This window comes from Telopea speciosissima, chromosome 4 (genome assembly GCF_018873765.1).
Source record: "Telopea speciosissima isolate NSW1024214 ecotype Mountain lineage chromosome 4, Tspe_v1, whole genome shotgun sequence".
Taxonomy (NCBI): domain Eukaryota; kingdom Viridiplantae; phylum Streptophyta; class Magnoliopsida; order Proteales; family Proteaceae; genus Telopea; species Telopea speciosissima.
Genome location: NC_057919.1, coordinates 35,871,280 through 35,893,508, shown reverse-complemented (window position 1 = coordinate 35,893,508; position 22,229 = coordinate 35,871,280). Strand labels below are relative to the sequence as shown.

The 22,229-nt window shown below is 40.6% G+C and overlaps 1 protein-coding gene across 1 annotated transcript; it reads right to left on the bottom strand.

The window, feature by feature from the left end:
- Positions 1-16,936: 16,936 nt before the first annotated feature.
- On the bottom strand, positions 16,937-20,485 carry LOC122659250 (probable pectinesterase 29). The gene is made up of 5 exons (XM_043854381.1): positions 20,253-20,485; positions 19,977-20,130; positions 19,377-19,577; positions 19,026-19,270; positions 16,937-17,093 (listed from the first exon to the last, which is right to left on the bottom strand). The coding sequence occupies exons 1-5, from the start codon at positions 20,483-20,485 to the stop codon at positions 16,937-16,939; spliced, it is 990 nt and encodes a 329-aa protein (XP_043710316.1).
- Between the last annotated feature and the right edge of the window lie 1,744 nt (positions 20,486-22,229).

The following is a 22,229-nucleotide window of genomic DNA, read 5'->3' as shown; positions in this document are numbered from 1 at the left end:
ACCAGATCAAGGCAGCTCAGTCTAGATAGAAGAGCTATGCTGACTTGAGACAAAGGGACCTTGAGTTTACCATAGGTGATAAAGTATTCCTTCGGATGTAGCCAACGAAAAGAGCCCTTGCGGTTCGGTAAAAAAGGAAAGTTGAGTCTTAGATACATTAAGCCATATAAGATCCTAGACCAGATTTGGACCTGTAGCATACAGATTGGCGCTGCCTCCATCATTAGCAGCTGTCCACAATGTGTTCCATGTGTCGATGCTGCAGAGGTACATTGTAGATTCGGCCCATGTCTTAGCCAGGAGCCACCTGAACTTGCGGCTGACATGACTTATGAGGAGCAGCCTAAGGAGATCCTTGAGTGGAAAAAGCACAAACTCCATAACCTTACTACCTCCTTTGTAAAAGTACGGTGGAGAAATCACTTTGACTAGGAGGCATCATGGGAGCGCAAAAGCGAGATATGAGTAAAGCATTAGTCAAATTTCGAGGACAAAATTCTTATAATGTGGGGGTAATTTTAAACTCATGACTAAAATTAGGTCTAATTTAAACTTTGTGTGTAGGTCCGACAACGGAGTATGCTAGAGGCTTGTGGGCTATGGTACTAAAGCCACCACATAAGATCATTGATTGGGTGACAAGGAACTTGCCAAAGAAAGGATGACAAGGATAGGGGCAGATGTGTATGGAAGATTCATAGATTACCCTCCATTCAAGTCCCCAGAGTGTGAAGAGAGTCGAAGACGATACCTAAAACCACTTCTAGATGACTGGTGGTAAGTAACTGACCATGACATGTTTAACTTAATCTTGCATTGTAGTTAATGTATTTGAACCATTTAAATTATTTTGTTGAGGCCCATGTATGTGTATGAGAGTACTGGAGAAGACCCTGAGTCAATCGGAGCATAAATCAGTGGTTGGGAGGCATGGATAGGGTCATACAGCTGATGGAAGTCCATCAACCACATGATCAGTCGCATGTGATGTCATGCCCAGTAACGGGTATTTTTGGGTGTGGGTGTAGACACCTCATTTTGTCTTTTTCCCCTGAGGTTTCTCGTGATGATGATGAGTACCCTCCAAGGCGCAGAGCCGTTGTATCTATGGATGTAGCATCAGTGTGCACTGCCTGAATCTGTTTATCGATCGTCGATTCCCCCATTCTAGAATCCAAACCAGAGCTTCTAAGCCCTCCAAGATCTCTTGGAAAGGCTAGCCCTAACCTAGACCCCTTGGAACAAGCCTGGCCTAGCACAAAACCTAGCTTTAATAGCCCATTTCATCCCTATCGATACTGAAGTCTAGATCGACACTCAAAGACCCCGAGTCGATAATGACCCTACCTTCCATTGACATCGACATATCCTAGTTGAATATCGAGCAGAGCATTTCAGCTATCTAACTTACCTCGACATTCAGAGTTTTTACACCGGCAGCTAAGCCATTACCCTCGATGTTGAGTGATGTTCATCGACAGCCACTTGATGTCGACCTTACCCCTCTTTGATGTTGCCTCGACCCCTGCTCAATGTCAAACTTGTGCAAATTCGAGAAGCTCAAATTTATCATGTTTAGCTCTGATTTCGATTCCTTTCATGACCAAGCTCATTTTCGACAACTTGGATACATATATTGGTTTTCTTAGGCCCCAAGAAACACTCCCTAAGGTAAATAATCACTTGCCCACACCCCATTGGCTCTTACATTGACTAAACACCCACCATCAATGCAAAGGCAACCCTTTTCGACGATTCGGATCAAACCAAGCATCCTTACACGAATTTGGGAGTGTACACACCTCTTTACATCTATAAATACAACTTCTCTCACATTGAGGAGGGTTACATGAACATACCCACAAGTTCCCACAAGCCTCTAGCTCAATTGCACCACTCTAGTGCTTGAAGTCTTAGCCTTTGGCTCCTACTTAGACTTAGCCTATTGCTTCCCCTACCCTTTGAGTGTTATTACCTATATCTAAGACTTCAAGATCAAAGCTTAGATAATCTTTCCAGTGATTTCAGTGCTTAGACAATGAAGTGTCGCTTATAAAGCGGCAAGAGAAGCCCCTCTTCAAGTGGTGAAACTTGGTCCACATATGAACCTTCTAAGTCAAAAAAAAAGAAACCTCCACACTCCCGTTTTAGTAGTCATCTAACTAGGTAGGTGACACACCTATTCTTAAGTTTTGCTTAATTTAAGTTGCTTTACCGTTTAACTCATTTTGCATCTCCGAAGAAGTGTGATCCCTTCTCTTTAGATGGTGATCACACCTCCTTTCAGCTTCCCACCTCTTTTTTTTTTCCTCTTTTCATATTATGAATCTTTTGCATGCACACATATACACATGATCTCCAACCCCTGTAGTCTAAGACTCCCCCATGTTTGCATTCATGATACCGTTTCTTATGTATATGCATATGTTACACACATGCCTCTTATGTACCTTCAATTTTAACTTTCTTGTTATCTTCATGTACTCTTCCATCCCTCCCTGCATGTGTATCACCATTCTTTGTTTTGATGCATCCATTATTCTACCATACTTATTTTAGTGTCGATCATGCATAGGTCACATAGGTTTCGAGTCCTTATTTTATTTCTCTATATACTAACCCTTAATTTGTAGCCAGACCTCCGGGTATATGTTTCCTACCCTTACCTTTGCACTTTACTTTTTTTTTTCACGGTTTTCTTGCATTTCACTTTCTCCCGAAAAGAATGTTATAACCCTACCCTACCTAGCAATAGAAAGAATGACAAGTCTGGGTAAACTTGGATGCCTAATACCTTCCCTGGATCGTAACTTGACCCGTACCTAAACCAACTGACTAGTTGTCCCAAAAGGGCACTTTCATGAGAGTCATACATTTACAATTCCTGATCCTAGATCCTCCTCTAGGTGGCGACACCCTACATATGATTCACCTCTCTTCATTCCCCCCAAAGAGGGATTAAGTGGACATGTGGCGATCCCCCGCAATGTCATTGTCCTCACAATAGTGACTCCACTGGGGATTTTTGAGCTTGTGTAAAATAGGTCAGACTTTTGATGTGCTTGGCATATATATATATATTGTATTGTTATAGTATGCTTTTTCTTTCATTGTATGATTTTGGATGCTAACTTCTATGCACTAACTTGCATCATGTATTGCATATAATATCACACACCGTTGGTCAACTAACAACATATGGTTTAACCCAATTACTTACACCTCGGATCATAACCCTGGGCCCAATGTATAGACACGGGACTTATCCTTAGTGAAACCACAACTCTTAACACCGTACCTTTTGGTATATCAAAGAGGCTTGCACCGCCGTACTGCTTGATCATCTTACTCATAGGGGTGGTGAGAGGTATATAAGAGTAACTTGCTAAGGGAACCTTTTTTGGTCCTAGTATCCTTAAACCAATATGCATCATGTAGGGATCTAGAGCCCAATGCTTAGGTCATGACACACTAACTGTAATATTGTTTGAGAACTGAATCGACACTTTGTTGACCTTGTTCTTGACTGATCTGATCATTTATGATCTCATCTTGGACCCGCTTCATCGATATGTGGCCCTCAATGTATGGGCCAACTTAGAACTTGATCAACTTGGCGCCCACACTTACTAACCCTTATTTGGGATTGGCGTGTTTGTTGGGAATTTGTTTGTACATCATGTTGCATATCATACCTCTTTTTGGACGACGTACTTGGGCTACGAGGTTTATCTTAGGCCTAGGTTCCTCTCAATTCCCCTTTTGGTCTAATTGTGACCCTATCTTAACTAGGAATCATTACTTCGGGGTGGCAGGATACCGGTTCTACAACTGGTCGGACTAGGATTGGGAGAAGGTTAGTTCGCATTTCAAGCTTCCTAGAACCGAAGATGGGTGATATCGAAAACAATTGTATGGACATGGAGGAGCTGAAGGCTCAAATACCGCTCTTGGTAAGCCTAGTGACTAAGATGGTACCAAGTGTCACTACACCGGTACTACCGCAAGCTAGTCTAGATCAAAGTCGCACATGACTTCATGGAGGCTCTTCACAAAATCCTAATATGGCCCTAGAGACGAAGTTATCACATCTGGGTTACAACCCTCTGTTGACTCAACCAAAAGATTGAGAAACTGGAACATGCGATGAAGAACACCAAAGGAGTAGAGGACCAAATGATCGATTCTGAGGGACTTTGTTTCTTCTTCGAAGCACGCTTATCCGAGGGTTTCAAGTAGAATCTGAAAAGTTTGATGGAACTGGTGACCCACGAGTCCACCTTAAGGTATACTGAGGTCAAATGAGAATCAGGAACTTTTCTGAGCAGCAAATGAGCTAGGCATTTCAAATATCATTGACTGGGCATGTCTTGAGATGGCTTATGTCCTTAGATTTCTCTCAAACTCGTACTTGGGACAATATGGTGAAGGCCTTTAAGAACCGATACTCATACAATACTAAAATGGAGTTGAAACATCGAGATTTGGAAACCAGTAAGAAATAGGCTAGAGAAGGGCTCACTGAATACTTGATGAGGTTCTGGTCAAGGCTTCATTGATGTGGGATCGACCCACAGAAAAAGAACAGGTCAAGATGATCATTAAAAACCTTCAGATGGCTTACAAGACTCACTTGTTTGCCCAACCTTGACCACTTTTGAGGCCTTATTTGAAGTGGGCCAGCAAGTTGAAGATGCCTTGAACTCTCCCAATTTGATTCAGGGAAATTCTAAACAAAGCATGACTTTGAAAAACCATCAAACTAGGGCTGGGAAAAAGACCTATCCAAGGAAGAACACCGAGGTAAACATGGTGGCATCGACCATAGAGGCCCCACTTCTGATTGAGAATAATGCTCCAAGGGTAGGGGTGAACCGACGAAAGAGACAATTCACAGACAGGCCATTGAGTTTAGTCCTCAAAAAGTTGATCCAAAAGGAACTATTGACCACGATTCGGCCAACTAATTTGCCAAACCCATTACCAAAATGGTACAATAGAACTTTAAAATCATCAACTTAGGATCATCAGAATTGCCAAGAGAAATAAAAATAGGCTCAAATTTGAACGAACAAGAGGTCCAACCTCTGGTTGAAATTTTGAAAGAATTCATAGAAGTGTTCACATGGTCATACGATGATATGCTCGAAATCGACACCAACATCATCACACACCATCTACTTTTATACCCTGGGATGAAACTGTTGATCTAATGACATTGTTGTCATTTTTGGCAACTTGGTGGACAGCAGTGGTGTAAGGAATGTGCTAAGCTTGTCTGTAAGTTAGGAATAAGGAACATTGTGTGAGCCTCAAAGCTAATAAATAAAGTAAGTCCCCGTGCCATGTGAGCCTCAGATGAAAAGATAGAAAGCATGACCTAGAAAATGAAAGGGGCAGTAAAATCACATGGCATTTGAGCTTCCAATAAGAAGACAAAAAACATGACCTAGAAAATGAAAGGGACAGCAAAATCTCATGGCATACGTGACCATTCGATATTTTATCATATAAGCATTGCCAATAAAAAAAAATAAAGCTGTAGAAAGGCAAAAACATTGGGTGCCTGACTCTTCTTGCAAGCCAGGTGATGCACATGGACAATGCCCATAGCTCTCCAAGGGGTTTCCAACTCTTGACAATCCTGCTTAGGATGACATGACTCCTTGAGGTATGTCTTGATAGCACATAGTAGCATTGGAGTTTTATTCATGCTTATTTTTATGTTTGCATAGTTTATTTTCCCATTGCATGAGTGTGTGAATGTAGGCCACCTTGTTTGGTTGCTTGAACATACTCATAATCTCATAAATATTGTATTTGAGGTCTAACAACTTTGCTCTCAGAGATCTGGATGTTTTGTATACAGTTCATGGAAAGTATGTACAGGGTTGAAAAAGTAATGACTTGGTTTGAGAGATGAATTTTTAATATAAAGAGGTTTCTGGTGGTTTGAGCTCTTGGTGGCTCTTATTTCAGTGTATTGGATATGTTCCAAGCAAGTTCACGGCCAAACTTGAGTTATATTGCCTCCTCAAGATTCAAGTTTAAGAATTCTGAAAATTCAAATCAAAACAGTGTTTTTCTTGGTTTGGAGGTTGCTTTGATGATTGGTGGGATCCACTAGTCTTCCGAGTGGCTACGCATGTTCAAATTCATGTTGGTGATGTGTTCCAAGTGTTACTTGAGCCAAATAGTGGTTATTTGTGAAGTGACATGTTAAGTTGCAAGTTTTCAAGTAAAGCTGAAATTCAACAATAGTACTACGAAGCCTTTTTGAGCGTCTTGAAAAGTGTGCATATGAGAGAGAAAAAGCAAGTGGTTTATGCCAATATGATTACAAAGTTTTTCTCTACAAGGGTGAACAAACCACACAGTCATTTGAGCTATAGGTTGATGCGTGTGAAGTAGGGGTAGTTTGGCCCTATCGGCCCAAACCCGCCCTAAGCCCGAATAGGGTTTGGGCTGAGATATTTGGCCCTGAGGCGGGCCAAGGCTGGAAATTTCTGGCCCTGAGTTAGGGTTGGGTCGGGTCAGGGTTAAGGCCTCGGGCGAAGCCTGGCCTGGCCCGGCCCAGTATTAAGTTATACTATAAAATATATATATATATATATATATATATGTTATAAACTTTTAACGTCACCCACATTTTGTTATATAATGTATTATATATGAAGATAATAAGTGATATAATACATTTTATTCCAGTGTATTTTATGTAAAATTGATAATTTTCTCCCTGACCCATTCTAGCCCATTCCACTTCCTTCCCCCTCTCCATGATCAGGGTCAATTAGGATCAGCCCAACCCGACCCTGAGCGTGGGTTAGGGTGGATTTTCTGGCCCTGAGTCAGGATTGGATCGAGCCTGGGCCCAGCTATGGGGACTTAGGGTTGGGCTAGGGTTCTATAAAGCCCGGCCAACCCGACCCTGTTGTAGCCCTAGTGTGAAGGCCAGGAGAGTGCTTCAGGATCACTATCAGTGAAGCTGGACAACAAGCTTGAGTTATTTTTGAAGGGAGAGAAAGAGGAGAGAGAGAGTGTGGACCCCATCGGGGGTGTCACGTGTCAGGGGGTAGTAAGGTGGCATGTCCACCTTGGCATTTGACTGTGTCTACATGGCCATATGGCCATCACAGCCTTGACAGCACAACAGCTCAGGCACCAGCCTAGCAGCCCAGCCCTATTGGGCATTTTGTCTAACAGGTGGTGGGCTTCTCCATACTAAGAAAAATTTTAAAGTCGTAAAATACCATGCTCTCTGGAATGCAACTCTGCAGAATTTTAGTGAATAGTTCGAAGCATCACAAGAGAATTCCAACCGTACAGATGTGAAGCCCATGTGGCAAGGAATGGGAGATAAAAATTTCTTTTTCTGACATGTGTACAGATCACGGATGACTCATCGTTTTCCTAAAAACGCTACATGATGAATGGCTGAGATTAGTCTTAAATTGTTTTGTAAATCTTGTGTTATGATTGGCTGATTTAAGTATTATATGGTATATGAGCATTGCACTTTATCATTGGAGGATCGGATGGATGTTATTGGTTGATTTTTACGATGGAAAATTCTAAATCTGTGTTTCTGAATTAAACACATGCTTAATTGATACATTTAAGTAGTGCTAAATGTCTTGTCACGACCTCCTTGTGATTGGTAGATCAAAAATCATGATCTAATGGCTTTGTTTTAATCTCTGATATTTGATGGTGATCCGACGGTCGAAGATGATCTTGATCCCGTGTAAAGCGGTAGATGATATTTTTAATTTTTTTTTAATCTGATCCGTTCGTACGATCTAATCTAATGGCCCAGATTGATTCAATCTTTGTCTCGTACTTTGGGCTAATTAAGAGTCGAATTTCGGGATTCGTGCAAAGACACTACCCCCCTTAATTATTTGAGATCTACATGGTGATGGTCTCGGATTTCTGGTTTGAAGCTTCTGTGCAAAGATATTTCTGTTTTGTGAGGAATAATGGAGTTTTGATTAGTTCATTGCATTGGGATTCGTGTCAATCTTCTCCATAACGAGCAGGGTCGTGTCAGAGGTGGTTTGGGCATGGTTTACCTCAATAAGATTTTCAAAAGTCGTGTATTGAGGTATTTTTTATTCCAATTCCTAGATTAGTGGATTAGGGCATTATTTAATCATTATTTGATTATGTAATGAGTGAGAGAATTGGTAATTGGTATTTGGAAAAATTACTTGGACACCCCCTGTACTATGATCATTTTGCTTACGATTACCAACGTTTGAAACAATTACTTGAAACTCCTTGTATTTTACCATTTCTTTCAAGTAGGTCTTGTCCGTTAGTTTAGTGATGATATCATCGATTAATTTGTTTTGTAATGCCTTCATTCACTGCCCTTTGCCTACACTACCCTTAAAGGGCAGTGAAGTGACCCTGTTACCCTCTTTCTCCTTCTTCTTCCTACAACCCAATTTCAGATTCGAACCCTAATCAATTTCAGATTGAAACCCAATTTCACAAAAAAGAAATCAGATTCAAACCCTAATCGATTTCAGGGTAGTGAAGTGACCCTTTTACCCTCTTCCTCCTTCTTCTTCCTATAATCCAATTTCAGATTCAAACTCTAATGGATTTCAGAAAAGAAATTTCCATTCTTAAACAAATTTCAAATCAAAATAACCCAAAATCCTTAAATCAATTTTCTTAAACAAAATTCAAATCTTGAAACTGAAACTGAAGGACCTCCTATGACAGGAGAATAAATCCCAAACTTTTAATCCGATCATGTGGGTAAATCAGAAATAATTGGTGTTCTGATTTCAGACCCAAAAACCGAGTAGCCGCCTGTGTTGAGGAGAAATCTGAGTGCTGAAAATCAAACCAGCAGAATGCTCCGATTTTGGATCAAGTGGGCCTCTAGATTAGGGTAATAATCCCTAAGAAATTCAACATCAGGTGGCAGCTTAGAAATTAATTGCAGACACCACGAAGTTAAGAAAACTTCCAGAATCTGGAACCACAAGCACCAAAAATTTAATCTCTGGATCAATAATACTTCATGAGCATGACAGTAGGAGTAGCAGAGTGCCCTAGTTTTGCTTTATATCCTCAATAACTGGGGCAAAAACCAGTATATAGGTAGCATAGGTTGCTGCAACTCGAAAACAATCAAACCACTGATTGAAAATCGATTAAGGGTTTTGGGTTATTTTGATTTGAAATTTGTTTAAGAAAAAAGAAATTTTCTGAAATCGATTGGGGATTGAAACCAATTAGGGTTTGAAATCAATAGGGGGTAGGGGTGGTGGGGTTGCAAGAGGAGGAAGAAGAAGAAGAAGGGGGTAAATCTGCCAATTTCACTATTTTCTTTTGAATAGGTGATAAGGGTAAAATGGACATTCCCAATTAAACACTAACAGCAGACTAACACCGTCAAGTTTCGCGGGGTGTCAAGTAATTATTTCAAACGTTGGTAATCGTAAGCAAAATGGCCATAGTACAGGGGGTGTCCAAGTAATTTTCCCTTGATATTTTTATTGTAAAGAGCCTGCAGTGCTGACTCTGTGGATGTAGGGAGTAATTCCTGTGTGTTCCTGTGTCATAAGGAACTGTAAACCTGAGTTATACGGTTTTAAGCGAAGAGTGCTAATTAAAGCATGAAACTTGTGAGGGGTATTGCTTCGTGGACGTAGGTCATTATGGAAAACCACGTATATGCTTGTGTTGTGGTTTAATATATTATTTTGAAGTGCATGCTTGTAGAGTGGGTGTGGTTCACTAGTAGACCAAGCTACTTTATAGTGATTGGTGGGTGATCATACGAATCGGTGTTTTACAAAAATTTTAACAAGCATAGATTCACCCCCTCTCTGTGCCGAGTGCCATTCATCAGAAACTAGTAAAGCAAAAACTAAGACGGATGAGACCGAAATGGGTCTTGAAGATAAAAAAGGAAGTCACTAAATAAATTGAAGCAAGATTTCTAGAAGTGACGGAATATCCTGAATGGTTTACCAACATTGTGTCGATACCTAAAAAAGATGGATGAGTGCGAATGTATGTAGACTTTAGGGATCTGAGCCTCCTACAAGAGGCTTATACCCTCGTCTTCCCCAAACCTCTCTCTCTCTCTCTCTCTCATAGCTCCTCTTTCGATATTGTGTAAATGGATTCACTGCCCAATGGAGATTTCGCCGCTACAGCAACGGTAACCGCCACTTCGATTCCTCCACAGTCGTAGCTAACCCATCTAGTGGAGTCGCTGAAGTTGGAGCATCAATTGTTGAGGTTGCCCATTGAGAATTTCAAAAAATCCATGAGGGTTAACCACCGGATCCTCGGGAAGGAGATGTCTACAATTACCTCCAGCGTCACCAAAGCCGCCGATCGTGACATATATGTCTAAAGACGAAGCTGTTGACCATCTCACCTCTTTTTGTTTCTAGATTACAAGGCCTCAAAAAGGAAGGTAACATAAAAAAGGAATCTTTTTGTTTTCTGATTTAACATGGAGTAAGTAAAAGCTTTGATAAAATCATTATTTTTGGGTATTCCCGTGATCTCGTTTGTTAATTTTTTCGTTTTGGTAAATTAGTTGGAAGAGGGTAGTTAGATCGATAATTTGCAGCGCAGAGGTGTTATGCTCGGTTAGATCACTTAGGACCAGCACAGACGGAGAACGTTTCTGAGTGGAACAAGACAAGAGTAAAGCGGATTATCGTGGACTATGCTTTGTGTATGTCTTACTACGACATAGCAGTGAAGCTCGCGGAAAGCAGTAATATACATGTAATCTTTCTTGTGACTCTTTAGTTAATACTTTATTGGATTTCTATTTACATTAATTACATGACAGTGAGAGTTTTTGTGTTTGCCGCCTTTGGTGATTTTAGACAACTACTGTGCTTCTATCGAATGATTTGTGGTGGAGAAGGCAGGGTCGCCGGAAAGAATTCATTAAGGAGGCAGAGTAGAGAGAGAGAGAGGTTTGTGCAAGACGAAGGTATAAGAGTCATTTAAAGTCCAAGTTATATCCATGTCATCACTTTACAATCAGTTCCTAATAGACTTTTAGTTTAGCATGGTTTTAAAAGTTTAAGGGGTGTTACACATTCATTTTTTGAAACATCAAGTCAATTTGCACTTAAGGAAAAGTATAGCGAGTGTACACGTAATTTTCTCTTAAACATTTCATCCTCATTGATGTAAGAGAGAAGTGACACATATCCATGTCATCACTTTACAATCAGTTCCTAATAGACTGTTAGTTTAGCATGGTTTTAAAAGTTCAAGGGGTGTACACATTCATTTTTTTAAACATCAAGTCAATTTGCACTTAAGGAAAAATATAGCGGGTGTACACGTAATTTTCTCTTAAACATTTGATCCTCATTGATGTACGAGAGAAGTGGCACAATATAACCGGAAGAAAGCAATTCATTGTCTACATCGGACTCAGACATACTAGACTCAGAAGAACTAGAAGAAAAGCTGAACTCAAACTCTGACTCTGAACTGGAACTAGAAGAACTAAAAGAACTAAATTGAAACTAGGACTAGAACTGGAACTATCAACGCTATCATAGAGGCGATACTCTGAAAACTGGGTCCAATTGGGTATGGCTCCTTCAGCTGGTTGGATCATTGCTTACGGGTTTGGATTTCAATCTTCAGTACCATCTAGTGCATCGATTACTCATTCGAATAAATCTTCAATGTTGAATGAAAGCAACTTCATCTTGCCAATCTTTGTTGGAGTCAACATGATCTTCTTGAAGGATCTCCAACTAGTCCATTTGATTTGCAAAGAAAATTTCAAGATCTGGCATTAGTTTTTGGGAAATTTCATCTTCGTTAAATCCACAATAAGGGAAGGTATCCCCTTCTTTGATGAAATACCCATTGAGGGTTTTGAAGTGAGGTGTGAGACGCTTACCTTGGCTTTAGTATTATTGACTTTTTTGCCCTCTTGTACTTTTATGGGTCCTCTTTTTGTAACTTCTTCAAGTAAGCTTCACGCTTTCTCTACTTCTCTTTCTAGACCTATTTGAAGAGGTCCTCTCTAGTAGGGAGCTAGCCTAGACCATAGTTCTGACATTCCTTGGTGAAACTTTCCAAGGACCATACCTGGAAAATACCCCATTTTCTTAAGCATGTTAGAGACTGCTACACTGTGACTGCTCAGGTACGTGAGAGGGAGCTTCTCTCGAAGGGGTTGTGCCGGATATGTGGCCCGCACAATGTCGAATTGAAATCCCCCTAGCTGAGGGTCTACTTCTTTACTAGCTTCTACATTAGCTAGCATGCTAATCAACTTAGGATCGGCTAGAATAGTGATGACCTTATAATCGACAATGAACTTGAGTTTCTGATGGAGAGAAGATGCGACTGCCCCTGCAACATGAAACCATGACCTTCCAAGGAACATGTTGAAAGATGAAGGGATGTCAATGACTTGGAATTCAACCTTGAACTTTGTAGGGCCCATGGTGATTTTTGTACTCAAAATTCAAATCACATCCCTTCTGGTGTTATCATAGGCTCTCACTCGTTGTGTGGAGGGTTGAAGCTTCTCTAGGTTGATTCCTAGGTGCTTGACCATACGTAGTGGACATACATTCAAGGTTGAAACATTGTCTACTAGGACTTAAGGGATTTGTCTTCCATTATAGTAATCGGTGACATAAAGTGCCTTTGTATGGTTAAGTCCTTCAGATGGGAGATCTTTGTCTGAGAACATGATGGCTTTGACTGCATAGAGCGCTCCTACTATGTTGGCTAATTGAGTTGGCTCCATTTCAATTGGCACATGTACACTAGTCAATGCTTTAGGAATGCCTTTCTATGGACTTGAGAACTGGTTAATAAACCCCAGATTGAAATGTTGGCTTGGGTTTTCTTGAGTTGTTTGAGAACCTCATTTTCTGATTCAGTCTTGGTGAGGCTTTGGTTCTTTTGCCTTGCTAACTTTGTGGGGTTGTCAATATTGAGTTGAGTCGGCTTGAAGTTCTTCCCACTCCTTGTATTTGCATTGTTACATTCTTCATCATATGGGATGCACAACTTTGAGTCAAACTAGGCTAGGAGATGATCAATGTCTCGATCTGATTCATCCGATTCCCCATTGTGAGGATCCATTCTTTTTCCCGGGGGGAGGGGGCGCTCGCGAAGCACACACACAGAGCCGTGGGTTTATGTTGTCCTCCTCAATTGGAGGGAGAAGGAATGCGTCTTCTCAGGAGTTTGGTGTTAATTTATCAGGGGATGGGGGTTATGCAATAAAATGAAATGGAGTTGCCACCCAGGGTTAGGGCCTAGGACCCATTGGTGTAGCACAAGAAGGCTACGAGACTTCAGTTGGTCTAGTCAGAGATTCGGGGTAAGTGGTCAGGTTATGAGAGTGGGAAGGTGTTAGGCACCACCTCTCTTGGAGAAACCGGTCTTTCTACTAGATTCTTATTTTTGAATATTCTCCCTTTTATGAATGTCATATTCCCACATGTATGGTTACATAATGATGCGCAAACTATTTATTTAAATTAACCTATGTTACACAAACTACTGCACACTACGCAAGAGTACTTGAAAGGACTACATAGTACTGGAATTAAAAATTAACGAAAGAAATGTGTACCTGTACACTTTAAATAAATGCAATTATGCAAAAGGGACAGTGTCCTCCAGCTTAGGTGGAGGCAAAAGACTGACTTTGTCCCTCGTCGAATAGAGTAACAACGTACAAGTGTCAGATCTTATGATCTCGGACAGAATAAGGGCATTCCAAGGCTTTGGAATTTAGGGACTCAAAGGCCGGACAAAGTGACTATGCCATGGGAGGTTTCCCAGATTTAGGCAAGAAATGGTCAAGGAAGCCGGACTTCGAACAGTGGGACGAGGCTCGAAGGCTAGAAATCGGATTAAGGAAGAGCCTCGAAACAAGGAAAACAAGAAAAAGTTGGAAAATTGGAGCACTAGGGGTGCCTCCTCTCCCATAAACTTCGATCATGCAAATGAGGATGGTAGCTCCCTTTTTATAGGCAAATTTTGGGTTCGGCGGCATCGCGGAAAACATGCGGGGCCGCATGGTAGGGCCTTGGCAGAAAAATAATGGGAAAAAAAAAAGATTTTGGCATGGGGCTGGGCAAGCAGCGGCACCGTGCGGCAGGGCCGAAGTGCGCATGCATGCGGCAAGGCCAGCAGTGAGTGCGCAAGCGGTGCTGCACGGCAAGGCCACAGTATGCGCACACATGGCGCATCACGTCAGGACAGCAAGCACCTGACATCGCACGACAGGGCCACACAGGTCAGGCATCGTGCGGGAGGACCACAACGCGTGCGCACGAGACACCTACGGCAGGGCCATGCAGGCCGCAACACCATATTGCAGGGCCACAATGGGCTTACGGCATCATACGGTGGGGCCGCGTTGCCGCGTGGTGGGGTCACACAGTGCAAGGCACTGCCTTGTAGGGTTGCGACCGTGATGCTGCCTCGGCTGGTCAATCTCGTCCTGGCTGGAGGAGTCTGTCACTATCTTCTTCTCCCACTTACGATGGAACCATTGCACCACCCGACTCAGGAGGACACGAGCCAAATTGCTTCTTTAGGTCCTCCTTGATGAACTACTAGTCGCCAGGGCACCCAGTCATTGCATCACCACCAAAAGACAAGCCGGTGTACAAGAAATAGTAAAGTGGGGTGATGGCCATCTCACCCACAATAAAACGAAAAGTATGAGTGGTGGGCCACCACATCTCAGCTAAGGCCTGAGCCAGAGATATATCGAAAGACCTGGTCTGCAAGAGGGCCAAGTCCTCAAAGCCGACAATCGCCACCCACCGACTGACAGCACTGCAAAGCAGGACATACCAGCTGAGAACAATCGAGTGTGACCCATAATTATGCTAGGTCACAAGGACCTGCATAATAGAATAAGGCAAATTATCAGCTCTAAAATTCTTTAAAAAAATGAATACAAAGATTTGCAAGCAATGGTTCCCAAGATGGATCAATGTACATTCCATGGAAATCCATAAAATGAACCTATCCCTGAGATGAGTGAATGCCATCAATCCTAGTGGAATCTAATCCAGGTTTGCTATGGATCAAGGTTAGCGATAAATTCAATCAAACAAATGAGAGGGAATGAAAAAGCAAACAAGCAATGGAATTTTAAATTCTTTACAAGCACTCGGTCCAAGCGAACACGAATGATTCAAGCATCAAGCACAGATTCCAAAGTGGGCTATCACATACACAAGAAATCCACGAATGAACCTAAGCTAGGGTCGATCAAATCCCCAGTGGACCCCAAAAAAATAAACAGTCAAGCAAGCATACAATCCGAAACAGAAGATCAAATATTTTTTCCCCAGTGGAACATGAACACAATGAGCAACACCCGTACAAGGACAATCATACACGCATATTCCGAAGGAGGTGGCTTTCGTGCCATGGAGCCCTCGACGTCTACCCATAGTCACTCAATACATCCTCATCTAGGTCGACCCCAGACAAAGGGCGGCATCATCCCCTTCCCGTAGCACGATGCCCTGACTTCTCAGATGTTTGGGAGTCAGCATGTCCTCTTGCCTAGACATGGCAAAGAGAACAAGTAAAAACAAAGAAAATTCATAAAGATGGGACTCCTCTCAAAATTCCACTCAGATAGAAATGGAGAGGAGGAAGAGCCGATAGATTTGCACCCAAGAACCAAGGATTTGACTCACAAATGGCTTCACATGGCCTAAAAACTTGGAAACCCCTTTGGAAACCCTTGGAAGACAAAAATGGCCTCACCCTTGTATTTTATTTTCTTTACAATTCTTGTACCTTGCGTCCTATCCAAAAGCATGTTATAATCCTACCCTACATAGCAATAGAAAGACCGACAAGTCCGAGAGGATTGGGATGCCTAATACCTTCCCCAAACCATAACTTGACCCATACCCAGACCATCGGACCATGTCCCCAAAAGGACATTGCATGAGAGTCATTACAGTACAATTTCTGGGTCCTAAACCCTCCTTTAGGTGGCGACTCCAAACAATCATTTCACCTCTCTCTCTCTCTCTCCCAAAAGAGGGATGAGGTGGAGGACACGTGGCGATTCTCCCTGCCATGGCGTCATTTGTGTTCACACCTGTATAGTTAACAATTATGCTTGGTATTAACAGATAGTCCTATAGCTCCCTCAGCCAAGTTCTAGCCTAAGGATATTGACATGTGGCATTACTAAAAAAAACGCGACTGAATTATACACGTGATTAATGAGGACTCTCAACAAATAGAAGTAAATCAGCCAGATAAATCTCCACGGTTGGCATCTAGTCACATTCGTATTATAACTCATACATATTTGCTAAATATCACAGGAATAGGGGAAAATCCCTAAAATCAGAGATTCCATCCCTATTAGGACTCTTTTTGTTTTCAAGCTTACTAGGTCATCAAGGGATCTGCGCAATCAATGTTATATATATCACAATCAGGCCAAGAGCTAATGGATATTGAATAACTCCTTTGTTTCCTAGTTCTTATATCATTCAGAATACTGACTTAATCATCGAAGAGTTCCCCCCAGAGGCCGGCTCCGACCCCTCAGTCTTTGGTTTTCAGGTACCTGGATCGCTTGTGAGGAAGAGGATTGTTCTTTCCAGAATAAAGGGATATATTTTTTGTTTTGTTTTTGGCGACATGTGATTTTGTTGCCCAAGGCAAGATAGAACACTACCCGAATCCGTAGTCTACTGTTATGTCCGTATTTGGGAGAGCTTCTCGAGCATAATCCTAAGAAGTGACTCCTTAGAAATGCCTTATCTCAGGAGAGCCATTATGATTTGTTTGCAATAGTTAAGAAAGAAAGGAAAAAATCTACCAAAAAATAAAAAGAAAGAAAGGAAAACAAATTGTTGTTGAAGACAATAAAAATTTTATAACTTCAAGAACTTGCTTCTCAGGGTTGATTGGCCAACCATCCATCTTGGTCAATGTAAGAAATATCTATAAACTGATGTACATCTGATTCTGCTAGTTTCTTTAACCATGTCACGCGCTTGGATAAATTTGACCCTGGTCCATGGCAATTAACCTCCGCATACTCAAGATTGTCCCTGAAAATATACAATAATAAAAAACAATGAGTACTTGTTTCAAAGAGATTGGGAAAATTCAATCATATACCCTCCCATATGTGACATTACCCTCCCATCTATATCTATACATCTTCTTAGTATCTTTAATCTTTAAACCTATTTTTTCTCCTCGTGAGTGTTTGTTTCTTTCCTCTTTGTGAGTGAATTGTTTATTTCCTCCTTATGAGTCAATCACCATGATCATTAGAAGTCGTGCAGGCGAAGGCAAAGACAAAAACAAGTTCGGGGTAGGAAAACGAATTTGAGGACAATGCTGCAATAATCTTGAATAATGCTCTAATGGTTTCAATATGGAATGCTCAAGGAGAGGTGGGAGTTTCTAAAAGGAAGGCAGGAAATGATAGAGCTTGGGTTTTCAAATACATTGCTATATACATACAATTTCATGATGTTTCTCATGAGTTACTGTCTCTCAATTTAGAAAGTCCTCCTACACTATTGTATGAGAACTCGCGAGCTTGGGCCTTCAATGCCATTACAATTTCACCAATGACCTTAGCCACTAGTGCCGTGAATACAGGTTGCTAACAAAGTGGCTCAGCTGCCAGTGTTGTTATAGTAAATCCTCATGGTTGTCCCTTCAACAAGCCTTTGCATTAAATAATCGTAACTCTATGCAAACAGTTACACATTTAAATGCTCAACATGCGGCCAACGGTTACACCACCACATTCTTTGCAATGGTTACAATGGTTTTAATGCTCATCAACCTCCAAAGTTGACTAGTGGTTGCATGCCTTCAATTTCAGTAACTCCACAATTGGCCAATAGTTACATCTCCTAGCGGGAATAAGTTACATCAATGTCATCAGTTTCATGCACTTAAGAATCATCATGGGGTCATCTATCCCTAGAAGTAATGAGTGGTTACACAAGCAATGAGTTTCTTCAATAAGTTATGATCATAATAGCCATCAATTTCTCAACAATCAAGCAACACTAACCATAATGGCACAGCTGGCCAATGGTATGTCAAATGCTGTAGTGTTACAAAGATTCTCTACAAGTAATGCCCCAATGGATAACCCCAATGGATATGACCATTACAACTCATTTGGCATCTGGTTTAGAATCATGCATTTTTGTTTTTATTTCAAGGGAGGAAAATAGCGTGACTACCTCCTTTGTCAGAAGGGTCTGGTTCTTGACGTATGAAACTAGTTGGCCCACTTCCATGCCATGGTTTCTTAATACTTGTAATTCAAAATCTATGTCATTTTCATTAGTAAATCTTTGTTTACCAAAAAACATATCTATACATCCTCTTGAACCACCCTCCTCTTGGTAGTCCTCAATAAGTTGAAGATTTTATTTTTCACTAGGCAAACTCCATTTGGTCTAAAACTTGACATTTAGGGAGATCTTCTTACCAAAAAAAATAAAGACATTTAGGAAGATCTTATGGTTTATTGTTCTTTATGCAAAGTTTGACTATGTTATGATATTAAATTTTAAAAAAAAAAATTAGGGAGAAAGTTTTCTATGGGGGAGTGTGCACCCTACGCACAGGAGCCGCCACCCCCGTGAATGGTAGTAATGACCGCCCTAGTGATGCCGTCGCCACACAAACTCCCATTGGCCACAACATGCGCACAGAAGCCATGCTCCCGCACAAAGACTCTTGCCCAAAAACGTTTTTAACTATTATGGACTGAACCTTAATTACATTCCATGTTAATGCAAATTAAATGCAGGGATAGTGTTCTCCAACTGCCAACGTGGGGTGCATATCTCATGTCACAATGAGGCCATAAGAATGGTTTAGTCAATAGGAGACCCACACGGTCAAGGAGGAGAGAGAAGTGTAAAATCAATAGGATTGTAGGGCACAAAAATGAAGGCACAATTAATATGATGGCCAAAAATTCAAGATTGATAGAGAGATCTTACTGGGGTTGGTTCCAAGTGGACCATCCTTCGGGGACTATAACATCAGAGAATTCTATGTCATACCAAATTACTCTTGAATAAGCTCCATAAGCTCTGCCAAGATAGGAATGTGCGTTTCCATTTGCAAATACGAACCCCCCTTTAAATACAAATCCAGTCATCTCATTAGCCGACTTTCGACCCTGAGCTGTTATAAACCCTGCTAGCTGGCCTCCAGCGAAAGGAAGAATAGATATTTTACATCCCTGCATAATGTGAATGCCAAGTTGTGTCATGGATTGTAAATTTCCTTGCAATCTCAATTAAGATTTTATTGCTTTATGACCTCAATAATTACAATAGGTACCCTACCTCATAGATGGACTGACCATTCCCCCAGATGAAATCAATGGCGCCTTCAATAAAGCAGTTTTGAAAGTAATGGCGACCTAAGGCATCCCATAATGTATCTTGATATCCATAGAAACTACATGCATGAAAAGATACTTTATCGCCTGTTACTTCTACTGCAACGGACTGCTCCACATCATTTAGTAGCGAACGATAAGTGTTCTGTTCATAATTTTGAAAAAAAAACATAAAAATTAGTTTAATGTATTGACTGCTAGCTAAATCATGCAATGAGGCACAATGAAAAAAAGGGCCCCTTACAAGAGAAACTGGGGAAAACCAAAAGAAAAAATTATACAATCAAGAACCAACTACACTTATCCAGGTGAAGCAATGGACTCAACAAGCCAAGTAGGTAACCCTAAAGAAGCAACCAAGAACCTATTGCAGGGAGTATCGATACAAGAGTCTTGATATGCTAGCACCTTAACCCTCGCATCAAATGAAATGGATTCCCAAATTTGATGTATAGTTCTAGATCGCCTAACCTAATTTCTAAGATTTCGTTCCATCCAAATGTGATAAATGGAAGCAACGAACGCAAAGTTAAAATTCCCTCACCATGATTGCCATATTTTTTGCCACAAAGTTATCAGCTTCTGCGGTGAAAGTAGCACTCTTATCAGCGCCTGTGTGTAAACCCCATGAAATTGTAGTACCAGTATTTCCTTCAAGAATGACGCAGGGCTTGTCTCTGGGGACTTTAACCTGCTCACTGAATTCATAGACAAGAAAATATAGAAATCAAGAACAGCTCTACTAACAGTGAAACTGTACATATAGATATATATTTTCAATTAGGTAACTTGATGAACACAAGTGGTAAAAAGAATTTACCTATAGGTGTCAGCACTAATAAGGATACGAACCCATCGATTATTATTTAAGGGAATGGAATCGATGGCTGCTTGAATTGTATTGAAATTCGCTTGGCCCCATTTACTAACAGTGATGGTATATGCAACATTTGATGCATCTAGAGCATTAGAAAGACAGTCCTGGGCTTTACTGTTGCCATAAAAAATGAAGATCAATATGCAAGCGAAGACAAATGGTGGAGGAAGCCTCATTTTGGATGAACCACGAGCAAAAGAAAATGCAAATCCTTGCTGATTTAGTTTCCTTGATGCTAAACTACCAAATTTTCATCAATTTGTTCATGTGTTTGTACAATATTGAAAGGGTAACCAAGTATATAAACTATAAACATTTATTGCAGGATTTATAAAATGGAAAGTATTAATAATGAGAGCAAGAGAGAGGAGAGAGAGAGAGAGAGAGAGAGTTCGGCCAAGCCAGGAAGTGGCAAACCCCCCCCCCCCCTTGTAGTGTATTTTTATAACTGCCCAACCCCTTGGGGTTGAGGTGGATTTCATTAATCACTTGAGAAACTTGTTGGTGAAGAAACGTTGACTTGCATTCCAACTTGCTTCTAAAGAGGGAAGAGATAGAATCTAAAACGGATTTTGTGGACTGTGGTCCATTTAATTATAATCAATATTTTATTAAATAAAAACTATAATTAAAAGACCAACAACCTATTTTATTTTTCTAATTAAATGTCATGCATAATTAAACTATTTAATTTGACCTTCCACTAAACAATATCTCATGATGGACTATATAGGGCATGTAATTAAATACTACCAAACCCCAAACCATCGTACATGTCTTTATCAGAGATTATGTGATCATAATCAGACGCTAAAATCGTGCTCAAACATCGGTGAAATAATATACTAATATATTTGATAGATAGAAAATAAGTTTTATAACAATTTTTAAAAATGCCATTGGTATGCCCTAATCAAGGATAGTGGATTCTATTTTGAAGATCTCTTTTGTTCACGATGTGCCATCACGAATCCAACATACCGATATATAGTCCATATGACATCAATCATTGGTGTACCAAAACCCATAATGTAACATCGTAGGGATAAGGATCTCTCAAGTCAAAGGATCACTGGTGATGAGTACATATCTCTCCTTAATATGACAGGCAGTAACATATGTGACGATTTGTACCAAATTCTTTTTTATACATACATATTATATGTACTTACATTTATGCCCTAAAACCACATTTCTAGTGGCATATGATGTAACAACCATATGAAAAGGATATTCAGTCCTATCCCTAGTCGAGAACTATTTTTGGGTGAAAACCCATGAAACAAACATATAAGCCCATAAATAAATTCATGTCATAATCAAAATGAAATTTATTTATTAAATTATTTGGGTTTGATGGACATACTCCAACAATCTTCCACTTGTACATCAAATTCAATTTCTCATATGCTTTATATCCATCTGCCAGATGTCATAATCAAACTATGCAGCAATAGCTAATAAAATCCTGATGGATTTCATCATTGCCACTGGAGAAAAAAATCTCATCATAATCCACCCTCCCTCTTGTGTGTAACCTTTTGCATCCAGTCTTGCCTTGAATCTCTCAACATTTCCATCAATGCCTCTTTCCCTCTTGAAGATCCACTTACATCCAATGGGCTTTATGCCTTGTGGTGGATCAACATGAGTCCATACATTATTGGAATGCATTGAGTCTAATTCAAAGCTCATAACTTCTATCCATTTAACATCTATGTCCTTTAGAACTGCTTTAAATGTATTTGGATCCGCATTCGAATCATTAGAAACCATGTGGAACTCTTCCACTTAATCTTCTTCAATAAGAAGATTAAGCTTAGTGTAGACACCTCATTTTGTACTACAAAAAGAGGTCTATGTTGCATTTTTAAGTGTCGGCGTAGCTTTAAAAAATACCATTATAGCCTTTCATGGAGT